The sequence below is a fragment of the Callionymus lyra genome, chromosome 7, assembly GCF_982586985.1.
Source record: "Callionymus lyra chromosome 7, fCalLyr1.hap1.1, whole genome shotgun sequence".
NCBI lineage: Eukaryota > Metazoa > Chordata > Actinopteri > Syngnathiformes > Callionymidae > Callionymus > Callionymus lyra.
In genome coordinates, this window is record NC_141824.1 from 20,361,516 (window position 1) to 20,381,843 (window position 20,328).

The window sequence follows — 20,328 nt, forward strand, 5'->3', positions numbered from 1 at the left end:
ACCGAGACTTTTATACCCCGACCTCCGCCGCCACTGGCTGACGGCCCGGCCGGTTGCCTCCCCCTGATTGGTCGGCCGGGGAGCGAGCGTGCGTTTGTAAAAGGCAAGAAGGAACTTCACGCAACACTCGAGACGAGCTGACAGCTGCAGAACGACGCACCAACCTTTCACCTTCTGCTGCAGAGTCCCTCAACTTTGAGGTTCTCACCTCCATCACACGCTCAGCTACTTCCACAGATTCAAACCCGAGACCTCAGTGAACGCCAGCAGTTGCAGTCGTAGCGGTTTGGTCATCAGAAATATGTAATCACAGAGCTGTGGATCATCATGATTCCATGAGTCCAGGATGAGAAGTGGAGGAGAAAACACTAACATTAGACCAACAATAGCTTGGCAGCATTCTTGAGTCACCATGTGACCCTGGTCTGAGAGCATTACAAATAATAAACACCTACAAGTAGTGACCATTAACATTGTTAAGTGATCAATAACAACACATTCTGTCACTAGAGTCACATGAAAGTTCATATATTTTTGTGAAATGTTTTTGAGTTTCTTTTGGCTACTTCCTAAAGCTGAAATTCCTTCCTGAGAAAAGCTGTAAAATACTAGAAATGATACTTCAAATAATATCGATGAGATTAAACAATGAGAAACATAAAGCTCATTACAATATCCAAATGAAGGAATGTGTAGTCACATAAACATGATGATGATGTCTTACATAGAAACCCTAAAACAATGACCAAAAAACACAACAATGATCAAATATCAGGCCCCCCAGCGGCCCCTCGCTGGACATGTGAGCCTCCCGTCGGATCTAACCGTGTGATTCTGACGTGGACGTGAGAGAAAGATCACACTCACGGTCCAGGAAATGTTAAATCTGCATTCAGGGAATACAACAAACAGAGCTGTAAAGTGTATACACTTCTGCTGTGGACAGCAAACACGTCACTCACAGGAGACGTGTGGTACTACAGCTGCCCTTTGTGTCGAATCACGAGCGTTTAAAAATGTAACAATTATCATATTGGCTGTAAAATAAATTGAATGTGATGTAAATATTCTTTGATATTTTTTTCATTTATAACAAAAACATAGTCAATTTCTCCATAAATTTTCACTAGAAAGTCCTGTTTTTTAAACCAATTTTTTTCCAATCATGCAAGTTAACATTATCACATGTTTTTGTGTTTTTTTTTTGTTTACAAAGACACTGTTTCTCTAAGGGATATCACTTAGGGTGTATTCTTTTAAAACCCTTGCAGGAGCCAAGGCCTCAGGGAAGTTTCTACACAATGTTAAACCCTGTATCAAATGATGGAGAGAAACTTACATCTATCTCTTATTTCTTTTAATGTAAAGAGAAAGTTTTCAACTGAATGCTGTACTTGCTAGCTTAGCTATATGCGAACAGTGCTAGCTGCAGTGAAACTTTATATATTTGTATATAGATTATTCTATATTATTATTATAGTCTAGTATTTTATTGAGGCATTTCTATGACAGAACATGTTTTAAAATATATATTGTGTGTGAAATGCATCTATTCACGCTGTGTTCAAGACGAAATGCATCAATGAAACACGAGTCCTGGTGATATTAATACATGTTTGCCTGGTGTGTCTGTTGTATGAAGCAGCTCAAGCTATGGAACACAGTGTTCAGCTTGATGGCAGCCACTGTGACCTACATGCAGCACACGTATGGGCAGAAACATCATGTGACACGGACGCAGCACATACTTCTAGAGTTCCACACCTGAGCAGTCGTTCTGCTCATAAATGTTCTGTTTCTAAATGTTCTGCCTCAGACACTTGTGCTGGTCTCACGTTTCACTTCTCTGACCTTCAAGTCTGCACACACACATGCATACCCACACACACACACACACACACACACACACACACACACACACACACACACACACACACACACACACACACACACACTCCTTTCCAAATTTATCTGCGGCTGCTGGTCCTCACTGGACGACTGTGCAACAGTGTCAGTACAAGTCTCTCAAAAGAATGGAGGTGACATTTTTTCCACCTGTTTTTTTCGTTGATAGTGGAGTAGAACCTGCAACCTCCTGCACTGGAGCTTCATCAACTGCCAAAGTGTTATCAAATTCATTCGCTTACGCGGGATGTTGATCCACAGGCGAGTGGCAAAGTGGCACAGATCCAGATCCAACTTTAGATCGTCACTGTATCCACAACTATCCACTCTCTCACACACACACACACACACACACACACACACCTATAACACACCCCGACCACGGAGCAACACAACAGCTGCCGTGGCAACAGCCAGCAAGGACAGTTACATAATCTGGACGTGATTGTGAACCACAGCAGCTTTTATTTCTCAGTCAGGTGTTTGATGATGACGAGTCACATGGTGGAGAAATTGATTACAACAACTTTTCAGACGTGAAACACTGGCTCGGTTTGCTCTTAATTTAAGACATTAACTTTAAGAAAGACACGAAAATATCGTCCTCTTCAGGCACAAATGTCTTAATAATATATTTTTTTATTGTGGCATAGATTGAATTTGCCAAAGTTTTTAAAAGATTGTCTAAAATATCGGGGAGTACTGTTGCAGAATTTACAGACCACGGGACTCTTGAAGTCCTAACTATTTTGATTTGTTATGAAAACAAAATATGTCCAAACGTCAGCTTTAAAAGCTGCTGGAGTCAACTGTATCCTCTCGTACCCAGTCATAGCCTGATTTTTGATTGTTCCGTATGAATGCTCCCATTTAGTGGCCAAATGTTAAACGGAAACACAAAAATGAACAAACACAGGGAATATTTGCTCGTTAATTTTATATGTAAATTAATACATTTTTAATTGTAAATGAACAATTATTATATTATTATACTTTAGACACACTTTACTGAAATGCAAACCATAAAAGAGAAATGATTAAAAATATATTTATTTTCTGAAAGCAAAAAAAAAAAATTTCTTAAATGTTTATTTTTAATACAGCATCTAAAGAAATATTGCGACATATCTGTGTATCAATATTTCAATTCAAACATTTACTAAAATATGTTAAATGTCTAAATTTGATTTAGCAGGCAGGATTTGGGCCCTGGGCCATGAGTTCGATAAAAACCGGCTTTGACTGGTTTGCAGATCGATATCAAGTTTCTGGATTGACAAATTCACACCTTCAAGCTGCCAGAACGACTGGAGCTCTCGACCAATCAGAGGAGAAGGTTCCAGACATTTCTGTCGAACGGATACGTGTTAATAAAGTTTGAAGCCCCGGTGCTAATCTGGATGAACGTGACAACAGATTATTTAATTTATTTAGTTGTAATCACTAAAAGCATTTCAATTTCATTACTTGTCTTTTTCAATTTTGTTTAGCAAACGTTTGTTTTTGTGTCTGTATTTGTCCCAGCTACACGGGGCGAGAGGCAGGGGACGGCCTGTCCACTCAAAGACACACATGGGTGGAGAGTTTGAAAGGTTTTGGAGCGTGGGAGGAAACGGGAGTACCTGGAGGAAACCAGAAGAGAATGAAGACGTCTTCACAGTAAGAGGAGTCGCCTCATGTTAAGACCGACTTCCTGCAGGGAAGAGCGAACAAGCTCTGGACTCACTAAAGACTCCCGAGGGAGGCCGACACCTCTCCTGGTATTCCTAACATGTGACCCGCTGAGCCGGTTCCAGAACCATGTTCACAGGAGGCGCTTCCAAATTGAACCCCGACTGTAGAGTGGAGTCGAACCCACGACCCGTCGGGCCTCACAGAACATGTTTCGAGACCATTATATAACCACAAGTCCAGTTTAGTCGGTGTTAGGGTCCCCACCTGACCCCTTGAGCAGGAGGCGAGCGTTGGGGCCAGAACTATCTTTAGTGTCGTCTCCTCCAGCTCCGTTACCAGCTCGCCTCCTTGAATTTCCCCGACTCAGCTGTTCTCCACCATTCATGCGTTCATCTGCCGCAGCAGCGATGGAAACACAAATGTTCTTCTCATATGTGGTCGACACAGGAACACAAGCTCAGTTTCTACTTTGGTCCAAGGGGTCGTGACCCGGGTGACCTCTGGTCCTGCAGGACCGGCTCCTAACAACTGCTGTGATCTAGTGTTCAGATGAGACTTCAGAACTGCTCATTGAATAATAAAGGTGAAGCAACAGGGGATGAGGATCAGCACCTCTGGAAGTGGAAGAGCGACGTTGATGTGGTGGATTTTCTTGACCTTCTCAAAAGACTCATCCGTAGACTGTGACCTCTAACCTGTCGGAATATATTTATTTTTAGTGGGATTTGATCAAGAATCCGAGCAGCAGTTCCCCCCTGAGAGTCGTGACCATATATGGACGAGCACATGCCACCTGACAGCTGAGACGTCCATCATCATGGCTCGTATAACTGTCACACACACACACAGACACACCAGAGCACGCCAGGGTCATGACAGGAATATCACATGATCACTTGAACTGAAAAGCATTTGTTTAATTCCTGTCGACGAGCTTTGTTTTGTTTGTTCTATTCCTCCTGCACTTCTAGATAAAATAAATCATCAATCTGATGTCTGTCACAACTTAGGTCCCGCCCCTTTAACTATATCCACTGTGATTGGCTGCAGCTGCCGCCCCCTGTTCAGGTTATAGGTCACACAATTTTCTTTTTTTTAACTTATCAGAAGTGATGTTTGAATTTAAATAGTTATGAATGCACACTTTTAAGAACGACATTACTCATTTAATAAGGGATGAAAAAGTGTTGTAGATGCCATTTTCCTCTGCAACAAAATTCCTGCTCATGAGTCAAGAGTTGACACAGGTTTGTCCTGAAAAACTCCTGAAAATTCAGTTGGATTCAATGATAATAATGATATCAGTAAAACACAGTTAAGTTCAACTGAACGGATACAGCTGCAGAGCTGAGTTTGCTGAGAGGGAGTGAGACAAAGATATAAAGAAAGATTAATTGGGTTTAAGTAATTTTTGGACGTTGACTTTTAAACGAGTGAATAATAAAAAGTGCAAGAGTGTTAGTTTGTTATGTTGTTTTGTCAAATAGTTCAAATTCATCGTCTCATTCGAAGTCTGACCATGTTATAAAGTTGAAAAATACTCTTTTTTACTGTCAATGGAAACAGTGATGTTCAATAAATGCTGCTTGTTTGGAGACCGTATGGTCCTTTCATTATTGTCATGACCTTTATGTCAGTCTGCTCTCTTTAAGAGTCTGAATAAACACCATTAAGTTCTTCTAATCCTACATTAATAAAGAATGTTGACCTGACATCGCTTCAGGGGTTCTCAGCTAAACACACACAATAGTACAAATATTGAGTAAAATCGCATTTATCTGTTTAAATATTCACATAATAATATGCAATAAAATAATAATTATTAAGTTGTGTTGAATATAGTTTGACATCCGTTGCTTTTTTTTTCCATATTATTTTAAAGTGATGGAAGTGCTGCCGCGATGGATGCTGGGAAACCAGACAGGTAAGCTTCTCTCAGTAAAGTAGCTGTCATGCTTCCCACTCAGGAAGTCGTGCATTTCTTTTCAGAATTAAAGCACCATTCGATTCTTGTACATTTAAAAAAAATCGCCAAATATAGCTCCAGAGCAGCTATCTTTGGTCTTAAATTCTGTGGTCTTAGTTGGCTAAAAATAAAAGCTAGATTTCATCCATGAAGACTTTAAAATGAGCCATAAATGACAGCGGTCGAGTTTATCCACATGATTTTACTTTGAAGGCCGGAAGCCATCGCTAGCTTGTTGCTAACATCTCCGAGATGATGAGCAGGTGGATCACGTCCCGCTGCTACTCTCCTCTTTCACCGGTTTTACATCCCATAACGCCGTAAACACACGCGCACCGGACATGTTTCAAGCTGCCTGAAAGCACCGGAACTGTTACAGTACGAGTAACAGCCGCGTTAGCATCGACAGAAGCTAACAGACGACAACAGACGGCGAGACTTAGCAGGTGAGCTAAAAATAAATGTGGACGCGCTTCGTGTTTGTTTACATCGTGTTGAGCTTCTGTCTAGAGACGCTTTTATTTGTTCTGAAGCTGGTTTCATGTGCAGGTTCTGATGGTCTTTGGACTGTAAGTGGGTTTGACCATATGATCCAAATGCTAGTGGTCAATGTTTTGGTGTTTTTAATACGCTTGAGTCCTTGATGTTGTCGAGTGTTGCAGCGACACCTACAGGTGGAAACTACCTATATTGTGGTGGCAGGACATGTTTGGATAGTTGGCTTCAGAAAATGAGTTCAATAGAAACTCCACCCAGTAAGTGTTCACTTGTCAGTCATCATGACACCTGCATCACCCGCCCTGAAATAATGTGTGATCCAGTTTTATAAAGTTTTATTAATGTCACCCCCTTTTATTGTTACCCAGATGTTTAACAATAATACTAGAGACATAATGCATAGACTTATTTTCTAAAATATAAATATATATTGCAGTATTTAACTTGAGATTGATACAATTAATACTAAAAAATATGAGGTGTTTGGGGTGGTACATTTCATTTTGCCATAACTGTAGGTAGCACTGTTAGTGAATACCTAAGCCAGCAACTATAGTATTCACTTTAAAATGTACTTTAAACATTTTATGGGGTTTTCTATCAAGTGGTGGTAAGTTCAATTGTCGACTCTAGGATTTGATCTGCCGTCTGTGACGACACTTCCCAAAACAGTGTCTGTAAATAATTGGAAAGTCATACATTGTGTTTTTTACGTATAAAATGACACTTCTGTTTTAAAAAAAAACATCATAGTTTTGTAAAAAATAAAAAAAATAATGAAGGAACATTTTGATCATTTTAAGTAATTAATATTGTGACATTACCAAAGGGGAACATTTTAATAACATGTATAGTCCACAATCACATTTACAATAGTTCCATTGAGTTTTAAGTTAAAAAAAAAAGTTTTGTGAAAAGAAATGGGCCAAACTTGTTTGTGCTGATGACGCTTTGCCGTGTTTCTACATTCTAGACCCTCGGTGTCGCAGTCATGCTGTCCGCTGAGGAGCTCCTGGGCAACACCCAGCAGGTGATCGCCGGACTGGAGGCGCTGAAGGGAGAGAACCGCAGTCTGCTGGAGAGCCTGCAGGGGGCGGCAGAGAGGGCGGAGGGGTACGGCAGCGTGGAGCAGGAGAAGAGCGGCATCATCAGGGAGTCCCTGGAGAGGATCGAGCTCGGGCTGAGTGAAGCTCAGGTGAGCAGCCGTGAGTGGTTTCAGACACGATGGTTCCAGTTCCTCTCATCTTGTGGTCTCACCAGGTGATGATGGCGCTGTCGGCGCACCTGGGCTCGCTGGAGGCCGAGAAACAGAAGCTGCGCGCTCAAGTGAGTCTTGCATCCACGAGCAGGTCCGCACCGTCGACCATCATGATCTTCATCTTCCTGGTCGTCTGCAGGTGCGTCGCCTCTGTCAGGAGAACCAGTGGTTACGGGACGAGCTCGCCGGGTCGCAGCAGCGGCTCCAGGACCGGGAACAGGACGTGGTGACCCTGGAGGAGCAGAACCGACACCTACAGTTCATGTCCTCCATCCGGAAATACGACCAGGAGGAGGCGCCAGTGGTGCGTATTTTTATCTCGCAGTAAACGGAAGCATTTCTAATTTATTTATTCCTTTCGGGTCAGGATGAAAAAAACCCGTCTGCAGCTAAAGAGTCTCTGGACGATCTGTTTCCTGCTGAGGACGAGGAGCAAACACAGAGTGAGTCACGTGTGATTTAATCAACAATTTCTCTCCACACAAGGCTTTGGTGTGACATCACTGCAATAACAATTTATTTAAAACGTTTTTTTATTATTTATTTTAATCCTTCCAAAAGGTAAAACTGACATAGTTTTAATAAGAATAAACCAAAAAATATATAGTAAAATTAAACATAATTTCTCTAAAATCCTACTTCAGTGTCTCAGTCACTCTTTGCTTCTTTGTCGATGTAGATTTTTATTTATTTATTTAATGTTTGAATGTTTACATTTTTTTTCATTGATACGTTTAATAATAATTCTTAAATCAATAAAACTAGAAAAGCACTCAAAAGTGCAGACCTCTGCCAAGGTTCTAATTTCTATTCATGTCCACATTTATTTTTAATTTAAACTATAAATATTATTAGCCAACAATTACTCTACCTTCAAAACTACACAAAAATTCTAACTGCTTATGGTCATTTCCAAATATTCCTTATATTAATCCTTATTAGTCCTGATGACATTTGTTTGCACAACACACTCAAATTATTTGTGGATCCAGATGGTAAGCCAGGATGCCAAATGTTAATCATATGTTCTTTGACTCAAAGTCTTCTGCTCACTTTGTTGCAATCTGCTCATCCGTCTTTGAGTTATTTTGTCAAAGAAACCACCTTGGCAGAGGTAATAACGCTCAAGAGTGTTCGACTCTGAGTCACTCATGTGTTCATCTGCTCTCAGTGTCGCAGCATCATCACAGCAGCGCGGCGGCGGCGGCTCAACAAGGCGGCTACGAGATCCCGGCTCGCCTCAGGACCCTCCACAACCTGGTGATCCAGTACGCCTCGCAGGGTCGCTACGAGGTCGCGGTGCCCCTCTGCAAGCAGGTCAGACTCTTATTGGACCCTTCTGGTCCTCGATCCACCGGGCTCGAGTCACATGTTCGACTCTTCCTCAGGCTCTGGAAGACCTGGAGAAGTCGTCTGGCCACACCCACCCGGACGTGGCCACCATGTTGAACATCCTGGCGCTGGTGTACAGGTGAGTGTGGAGGACGACTGGACCCGAGTCTCTAGTGACGACTCTCCTCCACAGGGACCAGAACAAATACAAGGAAGCCGCAAACCTGCTGAACGACGCGCTCGCCATCCGAGAGAAGACGCTCGGGAAAGACCATCCCGCGGTGAGTCCAGTCTTTCCCCCCAAGCACCGTCTCAAGTTATTTGTTCATTTGTGTGTAGGTGGCAGCCACGCTCAACAATCTGGCAGTGCTTTATGGGAAGAGAGGGAAATACAAGGAAGCCGAGCCACTTTGTAAGAGAGCGCTGGAGATCAGAGAGAAGGTGAGAAACCTGCTGACATCATCATCATCAGAAATCCTTTATTTGTCCCGCGAGCGGAAATTCAGTTTAAACAACAGCAAGCGCAATACCTCAAATAAAAAAAATAAAAGACACCCAGAAATAGAATAATAAAATGAAAAGAAAGATCTAAATAGAATAGAACAATGAAGGATGAGATGATGGTCTTGATATCAAGCATCAAGATGTCACTGACCTCTGCTGCAGGTTCTGGGCACCGACCACCCGGACGTGGCCAAGCAGCTGAACAACCTGGCGCTGCTGTGTCAGAACCAGGGGAAGTACCAGGAGGTGGAGCTCTACTACGAGAGAGCGCTGCACATCTACCAGAACAAGCTCGGCCCGGACGACGCCAACGTGGCCAAAACCAAGAACAACCTGGTGAGACCTTTTTCTCTCTCACTCCTGCTCACTCTTTCACTCATCCTTCGCTTTGAGTCGAGAGAGATTTCTGGCTCTTTGTCCCATCATTTACTCAACAATTCACTCGTCTCTTTCATGCACTTCACTCCTCTATTATGCCCTTTATTCTTCCTCTCTTCAGGCTTCATGTTACCTGAAGCAGGGAAAGTACCGACAGGCCGAGTCTCTGTACAAAGAGATCCTGACGCGAGCTCATGAGAAGGAGTTCGGATCAGTGGAAGGTGAGACGCGAAACAAAGTCAGGGAAAAACTCACAGAGCAACTGAAGCTCTGCCGGTCCCTCAGGTGAAGGCCGGCCCAGCTGGCCCGCCACCCCGGAGGGAAGTTCCTCCCAAGACGGACTGAAGCGGAGCGGCTCCTTCACCAAACTCCGAGAGTCCATCCGCAGGAGCAGCGAGAAGCTCGTGCGCAAGCTAAGAGGGGCGGAGGAGACGTCGCCGCAGAGCGGGGGGTGAGTCTCCGGCTCCTCGAGGGTCCGGATCTGTGTTGACGTCTGGCCGTGTGTCCGCAGGATGAAGCGAGCGAACTCTCTGAACGTGTTGAACATGGTAGGAAGAGACGCTCAGGATGGAGCTCAGGTGAGACACTCAATCTTTAGTGGTGAAACATCGTCATTGTCGGGTGTTTGCTTCAGACCTTTAATAACGTCGCTCTCTTCTCCAACACATTTTTGAAATCTGTCCATTTTTATTTAGATTGTGCTTAACAGTGACATCTTCATCAATGAGTTTTTTTCAAGGTATCCTATTGATATTTAACAGCACAGTATCAAATTCTTATTTTCAGTTTATTTTACGATTAATAAGTGGCATTTTGTACGCCATCAACACACAACATTTTAAACATTTATAAAAAATTAACATGCAAATATTCATGGTGTTTGTTCATTTGCATGATGCAATTAAACTCCAGCCACTGGATGGCAACATTCATTATGTCCATGTTAAAAGGAATCTTGCCAGGTTCAAGCAATGGCTGAGGACAAGAGGATACAGTCGACTCCAGCAGCTTTTAAAGCTGATGTTTGAAACGTATTTTGGTTTCAAAACAAATAAAAGTAGTTACAACTTTTGTTCAAGAGTCATGTGGTCTGTAAATTCTGCAACACCAGAGTCAAGTACTTGACAATACTACACATATACCCTTGTTACTACAGTATTGTTATATATCATTTTGTTGACCCTGTGTAGTGAGACGCGTCAAATCGCCAAATTCTTGCCAATACACACCAATAATTTTTTAATACTAATTCTGTTTTTCTTTGTCTTCCAGTCAAGTCGTCTGTTGGACATTCGAGGTCTGAGCTCCAGCACCCAGAGTCTAAACCGGCGAGGGTCTCTGGGTGGGACCAGCTAACAGACACACACACACACTAAAACATATGTAGGTTACAAACGTTTCACTCGCTCAGACGAAGAGCTGCGTAGCGCCTCAATCTTATTTATCTTCCTGCTCACTTGAACTCTCGATCATTCCTCGTTGTTACACTAACTCGTCAGAGACAATCGCACAACTTTTAACGCTCATTCCTTTTTAAAGCTCGTCACAGAAAGTGAGAACTAAGTGTTTACGTCACTGTTTTAAAAAAAAAAATATATATATATATATATATATATTATCACAAGGTCATGTTTTAATGTTACTAAAAAGGTATCAAATGTGCCTGAAGCTGCAAAACTTCATTGGACTCACCAGCAGAACGTAAAAATGACACAAAAGAATGTTTAGTCATTAGTGTCTGAGCTCTGAACACATGTTTTTTAACCTATGCTTCAGCTGACTGGTGAACTGTCAATCAAGACTCTTCAATGACATATCAGTTTTAGGATGATGACCACTGTCCTGTCCAGAGCAACGCAAGTTTGGCTTTAAACACTTTCCTAAGAGAAACTTTAAATGAAGAAAATAAAGTTTCCAACGTGTTGATCTTGGGACCAAGAAATCCAAACTGAAGCATCAATGTCGTCATAATGTTTGGATGTTTTCTGGAGAAATACTAATAATTCTCAATAATTGAATGAAAAAGAGCTGAGCTAAAACCCTCAAATATTTTTGTATCTGGGACTCAAAGGGAGAAATGTTTGTAATAATGTTTCTGACAATAAAATAATGTTTAACAAAAAACAGACTCGACTGCAGTTGTTTGGAAACACATCTTGCATGATTTACTCCAAAGATGACATTTAAAAAAATGAATGTACATTTTTACACATGATCGCGAGCAGAAGTTGACTCTTGTTCCACGATAAAAGAGTCAAAACACATCGACACGGTGGTTAGGCTCCATGTATATCGAGTCAGGACATTACCGTAGAAAAGTTCTCATGATTCAATTCTCGTATCTCACGTTACGACTGTAACAAGCGAAGAGATCGTCCACTCATCACCGAGGTACCTTCAGCTCTGGTGGGCGATCTGAGCGATCTTCTTCAGCATCTCTTCTGATTCCAGCTGCTCCAGAGTCAGCAGGGACAAACCCAGCTGGTCCTCCTGCACAACAGGTCAGAGGTCATGGAACTACTTCTGTCAAGAACTGGTTGCTCCAGGAGTCAAACCATCAACTGCTTCATGAAGAGACTTTTAGAAGGTCTTGTCTGCTGGACTTGGGTCTTACTTGTCTGAAAGGCTGAGCCATCTGGCGCAGGAAGTGCTTGGAGAGCTGCACGGTCTCGTCCACCGTCAGGTTCAGACTCCCGTCGCTGATGTGTTCCTGGATCCAGCGAGGCAGTTTCCCACGCTTGTCTGCCCGGGCGTAACGCTGCAGAGAGATCAGTGTAGGTCAGATGATCCACCAGAACGTGAGAGAACTTGTGGCAGAGAAACTCTCACCTTGTCGGCGAAAACCATGAGTCCGTAGTCCGTCTTCCCGCGGATGGCTCGGCCGACACACTGAGCCGCGTGTCTCATGGCGTCGAACGTGAGGAAGTCGTTCTCTCGGATCTGGAACTGATCGCGCAGGTACTCCAGCCGAGCCTGAGAGGAACACGAGCACATGTGGACCCTCGTCTACACAACACGTTTCTAAACTGGACGAGCAGAAACTTCAATGACAGGTCGACTCAAGTAGCTCCTGTTAATACAATTTCACCAATTTGCCAACACAAATATGCACATTTTGGATTCACGGTTTTTCAGATAAAAGTGTGTGTCTTTTTTTCCATTTTTTACTTGTGCAGTTGTTAAACATAGCCATTAACTTTCAACTGTAACAGTAAAGATATTTACTTTCACTCCTAGACTTTAATAATTCACTCAGTATTCAGGTGTTTTTTAGCTGCCGTGGTCCAGTTTAAAGTGAAACAAAACTTAAAAACATAGTGAATTAAAATCAGTTTCTCACTAAACTCTAAAAAAAATAATAATACATCTTAAGAGAGCTTCGGTTCTCACCTTCAGGATGCGACTCTGAGTGTACACGTATGGAACTCCGAACATGATGACGGCGCGACCGTAGTGATGAGCTGTGAACACAAACGTTCATTCACGCGTTCCTTCAAATCTCTGGAAACACTTTTTTTTACCGAAGTCGATCCCCTCCGAGACCTTCCCTCGAGCCACAGACAGCAGGATGGCGCCGCGGCCGTTCTCACAGGCCTGAGGAGGACCAAGAGAAAACTGGTGACGCGTGAAGATCCCAGACGGGGGTGAGGAAGTGAGCTCTGACCTCCTGGTACTTCTCCAGAGCTATGCTGGTGTCGGTAGCGTCTGGAGACTCGATGAAGATCAGCTTGTTCCTCTCGATGTTCTCCAGGATTCCCTGCAGGCAAGGAGCAGATGTTAGAAGAGAGTGCGAGGCGATCGACCCGACAACCCTTCACTCACCTGCTCGTACCAGGCGGCCACGATGTTCTCCATGTAGACGTAGCTGGTGAAGAACGCCACGATGCCGTCAGGAACCACCGCCGACATCTCCAGCAGCAGGTTCCCGTAGTTCCGGATCACGGCTGCAGAACCGCACAGATGATGAGTGGATGATGATGGACGGTCGAACCTTCACACTCACCGAAATCTTCTCTGGTCTCAAACTTGGAGCTCAGAGCCACCTGGTCGTTCCCTCGTCCCACGATCTGAGGAGAAGAAGGACACAATCTGAAGGTCGTCTTCTGAGCCGGTGACACCAGCAGGAACTGCTTACGTGTCAAACGCTGGTACACACCAGAGGACAGAGACAAGCCCGCGCCAGCGTCATGGTGAAGGACGCCATGGTGACGGGACGGAAGTCCAGGATCCTGGGGTAGATGTCCAGAGGAGACAGAGTCTGTGCATCAGGAGACAAGAGGTCAACTCGTGGGACACAATCGACAAATCTTGTGTCGTTACCCCTGAGGTGATGATGACCGATTGAAACCTCTGGAAGACGGGTTTGATGGCGATGGAAGGATCCATGCAGCTGTGAGAACAAACATGTGGGATTCAGACTCAAGTCTGAAGGAACGTGAACGTTCAAGCATCAGAAGGAAGGATACGAAGGTCGCCGTTCTCACCTGAAGTGTAAGATGGGGTTGGCGATGGTTGGAGTTCTGTCTTCAAAGGGTTCGATGATGATGGTGAAACCTTTGGTGAGAGACAGAATCCATTTAAAACAAACCTTGGGAATCTTTAAAAACACAGTTGAAGGTTGAACTGCTCGCCTTACTGGCGTTCACTATGAAGCTCCGCCCACCCTCTCTTATTGGCTAAAATAAATGTTTTATTCAAGTATGTAAGGGGTGGTGCATTTCCTAAAAAAAAAACTAATGTCATAATTTCAGAAAAACAAAAATACACTCTATCCTGTTTATTTACTTCATTGTTATTTCAGAATGGTACATTGTATGAATATGGATGCATTAGAAAATGTATTTCTTTGTTCTCATTGTATTACAATGACTTCCCATGATGTGGTCTTACAGGGGGGTTTCCCTGACACAGGTGTTGGAAAAAGTTTTTATATTTTGTTAGTTTTTCATCATTAATGTGTTGATTTAAGTGTGTCTTAAATATATGTTGGACTCTATTCTATCATCAGTTTGTGTCTGTTTGTACAAAACTATCTGTTAATTAAAATATTTACATTAGAAAATCTGCTTAAGCCCCGCCCACTGTAAACACATTTCTCTGGAGATGAAATCTTATTTAACATAACTACACCCACTCTGCTGTGATTGGTCAAAAATCAAGGTTGATCAAAGTGGGTCATGAATCCCGGAAGTCTCCACCTCCAAGGGACACGTTGCATAAACAAAGCGGGCTTGATTACAGCTGGCTGGAGGAGTGGAGTCCATAATTACATCATAATGGACTCCACTCTCATAACCTCTTGTTCGCCGAGATTTCAGACGGAGGTCAACTTATAGAGCAATATCTTCAAGACCTCATGATGAGAGACTTACTGCATCTTGGAAAGACTTCAACAATTGAAACATGCGAGTGAGTCAGGAAACCTGGGTTTTCACTTTAGTTGCCTTTTAAGTTATTATAATTATTAACGTTAATACAATACAATTTTAGAAAAAGCTGAGTCACCTTGACTGTACGTGCTGACCAGAGTAGCAAAGTTGGCGATGAGCGTGATGGCCGAGAAGTCTGCAATGTCTGCAATCTCCAGCGTCCGTAACAGCGACTGAAGCCGTTCAGCACAAAACCTAAAAAAACACCAAACTTAATCTCCCCTGATCAACCCTTTCCTTTGACAACATCAAGAATCCGACCTGAGCGGCTTCCTGTCGATGCAGACTTTGTCGAATATATCTTTGAGGAACTGTGGCGAGCTCTCCTGCACAACATGCTGCACCCTCAGACGAGACTTCAGGTACTCCATGAAGCGCCGCAGGAAGCCAACGAAGTGCTCGGCTGTTCGAATAGTTCCAGGAACGGCCTCTGAGGGACGAAGACGCTTCAGCAAACATCAACACAGACAATCAATGTTTTTTTTACCTTGAAGGATTTCATTGGGCAGCACTGGATTTGCAAGGTAGACATCCGTCGCTCTGGCAACATTAGCTTCCTTCAGGCCCTCCACCAGACGTCGGTACTCCTCATTCAGTTTGGCAGCATCTGTCTCTTTGATCCTGAAGACAAAATCAAATCTTGTTAAGTCAGCAGTTACAGATTTGACTGAATCTCCTACAAGGTTTTTTCTTGTTTGCATATTTAGTGACGGGTCCTTAAACTCTTGTAATTGCTTGTACCAGAATGACCAACTGTAGAAACCAGGCCGAAAAGCAACAGAGACTTTGGATCCTCAATGTTGTGTCTACCCTACAAACACTCAACATGTATTGGAATTTACACTATTAAAGGGATTTTTTGCACTCTCACGCTCACTCTCCCTTCGCATTACAACTTGCCTGGCATAGCCCTTCATGGACACCACACAAAAACACACACAATTATGTTCCAAAATTAACCCCTGGTCTGGAAAAGCACTATAAAAATACAAATTACTTACTTACTTAAATCAGGTGAAGTTTATTTATATTTTTAAGTTATTTTATTATTTAAAATGTTTTTTTTACTTATGTGCATGTTTATTTCATAACGGGTATGGCAGCAGTTAAAAAAATTAACATACAATTCCCTATATCTTTAAATCTATACATAATGACCACTCAAACAAAGACCAGATTCACCGGCACATGCATCAAGAGTAACGGCGTCTTTATCAACACAATTACTCTTTAGCTATTAGAGCCATTTTAAACATTGCAAAAAGTGTTACAATATTGGTAAAGAATACATGCAAGTTCTTACTTGAGAATGGTGTTCTGCAGCGTGTCCACGTTTGTCTGACATCGGTCCAGAGTTCGTCTGGTAATGTTCACGCTCATGGAGTCGATGCACACGTTGTCTAAGGAGCAAAAATCCCAGTTAGAAGACACTTGCTTCGTAAACTGACCAGGTTGTCACACACCAATGTTGTGAGCCTCGTCGAACACGACCACAGAGTTCTTGGCCAGTTCTTTGGACACCAGGTCGGCAATCTTCGGGTCCAGCAGGTAGTGGTAGCTGTAGACCACGATGTTGGCATGAAGGATCTGAGGGGGGAGTGGGACATTTAGGAGAGAGTTCCTATCATCGGATGTTTGTGTGCTCACAGCGTAACGAGCCAAGTAGTACGGACACCAGCCCTTCCTCCGGCCAAAGTCCTTCAGGTCGTCCAGGTTGAAGACACCAGGAGGAAGAGGAACCTGACGACCAACTGCATCAAACTCCTGAATTCAAAAAATGAGAAGAATTCTTAAGACAAGAATCCAGGAAAAGTGTTTCTTAGAGGTTGGTGGTACATTTTAGTGAGGAGAATCCTAAACCTACAAGTTTACCTAAAGGCCTCATCAACGTTTCCAGACTCTGTGAAGTGTTCAGTGTCGCCAAGTCCTCAATAATGAGACACATCAAAGTTACCTCATAGAATCGGCAGGTGGGCAGGTCTGGATCTCGGTGGCTTTGAGCACGGATGTACGACGCCGTCAGACTGTGACACTTCCCGTCTACCTCTTTGCCAAAGCGTAGCGCGCTCACCTGTGTGAAAGGAGACAGTTCTTTCATGATCAGGATTTAAATCCACTTAACCTTCAAATGTGTGTGTTTGTACCTCGGGGTGAATACACAGGTTTTTCCTGGATGACAGCGCCAGCGCCAGGAAGTTGTTGGCATCTCCCGTTTCTTTGGAGTAAAACTCCGTCAGCTTCCTCAGCTCCTCAACAACCTCAACAACGAAAACCGAAGATCATAGTTCAATATAAGAAAACAATTGCTACACAACTATTATGATTATGTTTCACCAAATATAATTGCACTAGCTATATTTATTTAATAATAGTCTAATTCAAAGCAGCTCAAATGGACATTTCCATTCCTAAAGACAAAGACACAGGTTTTGAAGCTTGTGCTCTCTTTGAGGAGACAATCCTTCAAAATATACGTGTATCCAGATTCTACATATAAGAGAGAGTTTGAGAAGATATAGCGAAGATACCTTTTCAATTTCAGGCACCGTTCTGGAACAGTATATCAGTTTGGTGACTTCCAGAGGAAAAGCCTGAGCAAAAGGGCAGAAACTCACATTTAACAGATTCCAAGGCGACAGTCTTACAAACAAGAATGCACAGACGGTCTAGACTCACCCGCTGATAGGCCACGATGAGGGACAGAAGAGAGATGGTCTTCCCAGTCCCTGAAGGCATCTCCAGAACTCCATGACCCTGAAGTCAACACAATAAGATGATGATGCTGATACTAAAACTAGTTTGATCATTGGTGTGAACTATGACAAATTAATTTGATAATTATAAAGAGAATAGGTGTCAACATGCACCAGTCTGTTATTTTAACTTGACAATAAAGATTCAGGCCATGATTTCTAACATTGTTAAAGACCCACCTTGGCGTCCAGAGTTCTTTTCAGCTCCAGCATGTAGGAATACTGCTCAGGGTAGATGTAGTTGTATGGGAAGTGGACCAGAAGTCCATCAATGTTCAGCCTGAACAGCACCATAGAGCACAAACACGATGAGTAGAAGTCATTATAAAACCCACGTGTTCTGTGTTTGTATCACGAGCAGAGATAAGAATCCTATCAATAAATATAGAAACTTCAGTTTATCTACACGCTGGTTGAGCTGCTAGCATGTTAGCTCAGACACCCATTCATAACAGCCACTGGTGTAATTCGCACGTTTAATAAAAATTCAGACTCACTTCATTGTGAACGACTTTGTGGTCCTGCACTTAAACAACTACAAAATCAGCCAGAAAGGGGATTTTTAACTTTAATTCATTGCAAACACAACCAGACGCCGCCGCGCTCTTCTTCGTGTAACTTGTGTAGTGCTGCAGCGCCCCCTACAGCAACTCCCTGGTCAAATATGTTTTACTTTCTGATGCATAAATATGATTAAATAAGTCAAATGTAATTTCAAGTGTAGTGTAAATGTTATATTTATTTATATTTAAATGTTTTATTCGTCGTTTTGATTCAACTATTTGACTCGATTTTATAAGAGGAACACATTTGATCGAATAAAGTTACCGTGTCTACAAATAAAGATTGAGATTCTGAAAAGTATTTATTCAGTTGGAATTCTTGTCAAAGATGACAAAATAATGGACTTTGTCGCCTGTAAAGAGATTCACTGTATAACATATTTTGCACAAGCAGATTCTGACCACTAGAGGGCAGTAAACACAAGAGCAAGTGTGTGTTTGCTAAACTCTAAAACGTTTCCAAGTTTTCACATGATGCAAAACATCTAAGGCCAGTAAAATGTTCATTGAAGTCCCTATGATAATATGATGTATACACATATCTGCGAGTCTGCTTTATGTCTTTTGAATTTATATATTCGCACGTTATTTTATTTTTTTTACTATTTTTACTAAAATCTTCCGTCCTTTCCAACGCATGTATAGTGAATTTAATCAATTAAAAATACAGTGTAACTGTGCTTTATGTTTCCTTAACTGTATATTTCAACAACGCATGACCTCTATCTGGGCTATTTATTGCATATTTTGAGAGACAAATATTTATAACGTAATGATAAACATCATCATTACATAATAATAAACACCCCGTTTGTTAGCAAGCTTTCCAATGATGGAAAACGTGTGCTGGACTCACTGGTGACAGTTGCAGAGAGGAGATCACTGGACAAACTACTGTTTGATCTATGTTCTTTATCTTTAGATTTAGATTGTGTCATCTTGCACTTTCTTTTTATTGCACTTTGTTCTTGTTTTATGAATCTATCGTCTGTGTTGCTGTGAGCTGGATCAATAAAGTTTTTTATCTATCTAAAATGGGCTGAATATAAAGAAAGTCATGACGTTTTGAATCTTGGATTTAACAAAAAGGTCAAACCTAAAATATTGAACCCCACTGACTTAGCATAAAGGATGTTGAGAAGACATTAATGCATTTTGAACGGTTTTAATAATCCATAATATTTATCACAGGTAAATTATACTTATATCACTTTGCTCTCTACAAGACTTGTCTGATAGAACTGGTTTCATATAATTCAATTAATGTTTGAACATTTAAGCACATAACTAAATAATGTAATAGGAAATATCAAAACAAATAATAACAGTATTTTCTTTTAGTTTTAAGATACAATACAATGAAACAAAAGGTAAAATGGGCGATTTTCAAGGATACTTATTTCTGGTTAATAGTGTATTACATTAATGAATAAAGGACATTAAAGGGTTTGAAAACAATTATACTACCTTGTACCAATGAGTTGCTACTTAAAAATAGGTGAAAGTATTTCCTCACTAGTGAAACACTCGTTGCTTTTTTTTATATATATTGGTATTGTCTGCATACTTAAAAACAGGCTAATTTGCTTAAGGAAAGTCCACTTACTAGATGAAAATTTGACATTTAAAATAAAAGCAATCCATAAAAGTCTGGCTGACTGGAGAGCTTCAGTGAGCTGCTGAACATTCTCGTAACTCTGCAATAGTGTTGTGTTCGGGGCTACTTCATTCGGTTGATATCACGTTTATCATGTTTTAAATGAAATACTCTGACACAAATCATCTGACAGATGGAGGTTCACCCAGGTAAACTCATTCTCTTAATTCATTAATAATATATATATATATATATATATATATATATATATATATATATATATATATTATTAAGAATTAATCCTCATCAAAGGTAAAAGTCACAAAACAGAAACATTATTTATAAAGAACTCTCACAGACACAAAGTTTCCTGGAACGTTTTTATTGAAACATGTACAGCATAATCGGACGATCACGTGGAGACGTCGAGAGCCAGCGAACGATGATCTAAATAAACCCCGACAAGAAGAC

At 41.8% G+C, this 20,328-nt stretch overlaps 2 protein-coding genes across 2 annotated transcripts; one reads left to right on the forward strand and one right to left on the reverse strand.

Moving 5' to 3' along the window:
* Window positions 1-5,800: 5,800 nt before the first annotated feature.
* Window positions 5,801-11,584, forward strand: klc3 (kinesin light chain 3). Its single transcript, XM_087795334.1, has 14 exons — window positions 5,801-5,991; window positions 7,017-7,238; window positions 7,304-7,369; window positions 7,441-7,605; window positions 7,669-7,744; window positions 8,473-8,618; window positions 8,690-8,772; window positions 8,827-8,914; window positions 8,973-9,074; window positions 9,300-9,473; window positions 9,637-9,736; window positions 9,801-9,966; window positions 10,027-10,093; window positions 10,788-11,584. Exons 2-14 carry the CDS (start codon window positions 7,035-7,037, stop codon window positions 10,869-10,871), a joined length of 1,521 nt encoding a protein of 506 aa, XP_087651460.1. The 5' UTR covers window positions 5,801-5,991; window positions 7,017-7,034; the 3' UTR covers window positions 10,872-11,584.
* Window positions 11,585-11,790: 206 nt separating this feature from the next.
* Window positions 11,791-18,310, reverse strand: ercc2 (excision repair cross-complementation group 2). The gene is made up of 23 exons (XM_087795333.1): window positions 18,195-18,310; window positions 17,878-17,977; window positions 17,621-17,698; window positions 17,473-17,535; window positions 17,089-17,202; window positions 16,899-17,015; window positions 16,592-16,708; window positions 16,408-16,531; window positions 16,248-16,344; window positions 15,432-15,565; window positions 15,206-15,374; window positions 15,021-15,139; window positions 14,000-14,069; window positions 13,836-13,905; window positions 13,672-13,773; window positions 13,519-13,582; window positions 13,338-13,459; window positions 13,180-13,272; window positions 13,037-13,109; window positions 12,906-12,976; window positions 12,345-12,488; window positions 12,130-12,273; window positions 11,791-12,005 (listed from the first exon to the last, which is right to left on the reverse strand). Exons 1-23 carry the CDS (start codon window positions 18,197-18,199, stop codon window positions 11,913-11,915), a joined length of 2,283 nt encoding a protein of 760 aa, XP_087651459.1. The 5' UTR covers window positions 18,200-18,310; the 3' UTR covers window positions 11,791-11,912.
* Between the last annotated feature and the right edge of the window lie 2,018 nt (window positions 18,311-20,328).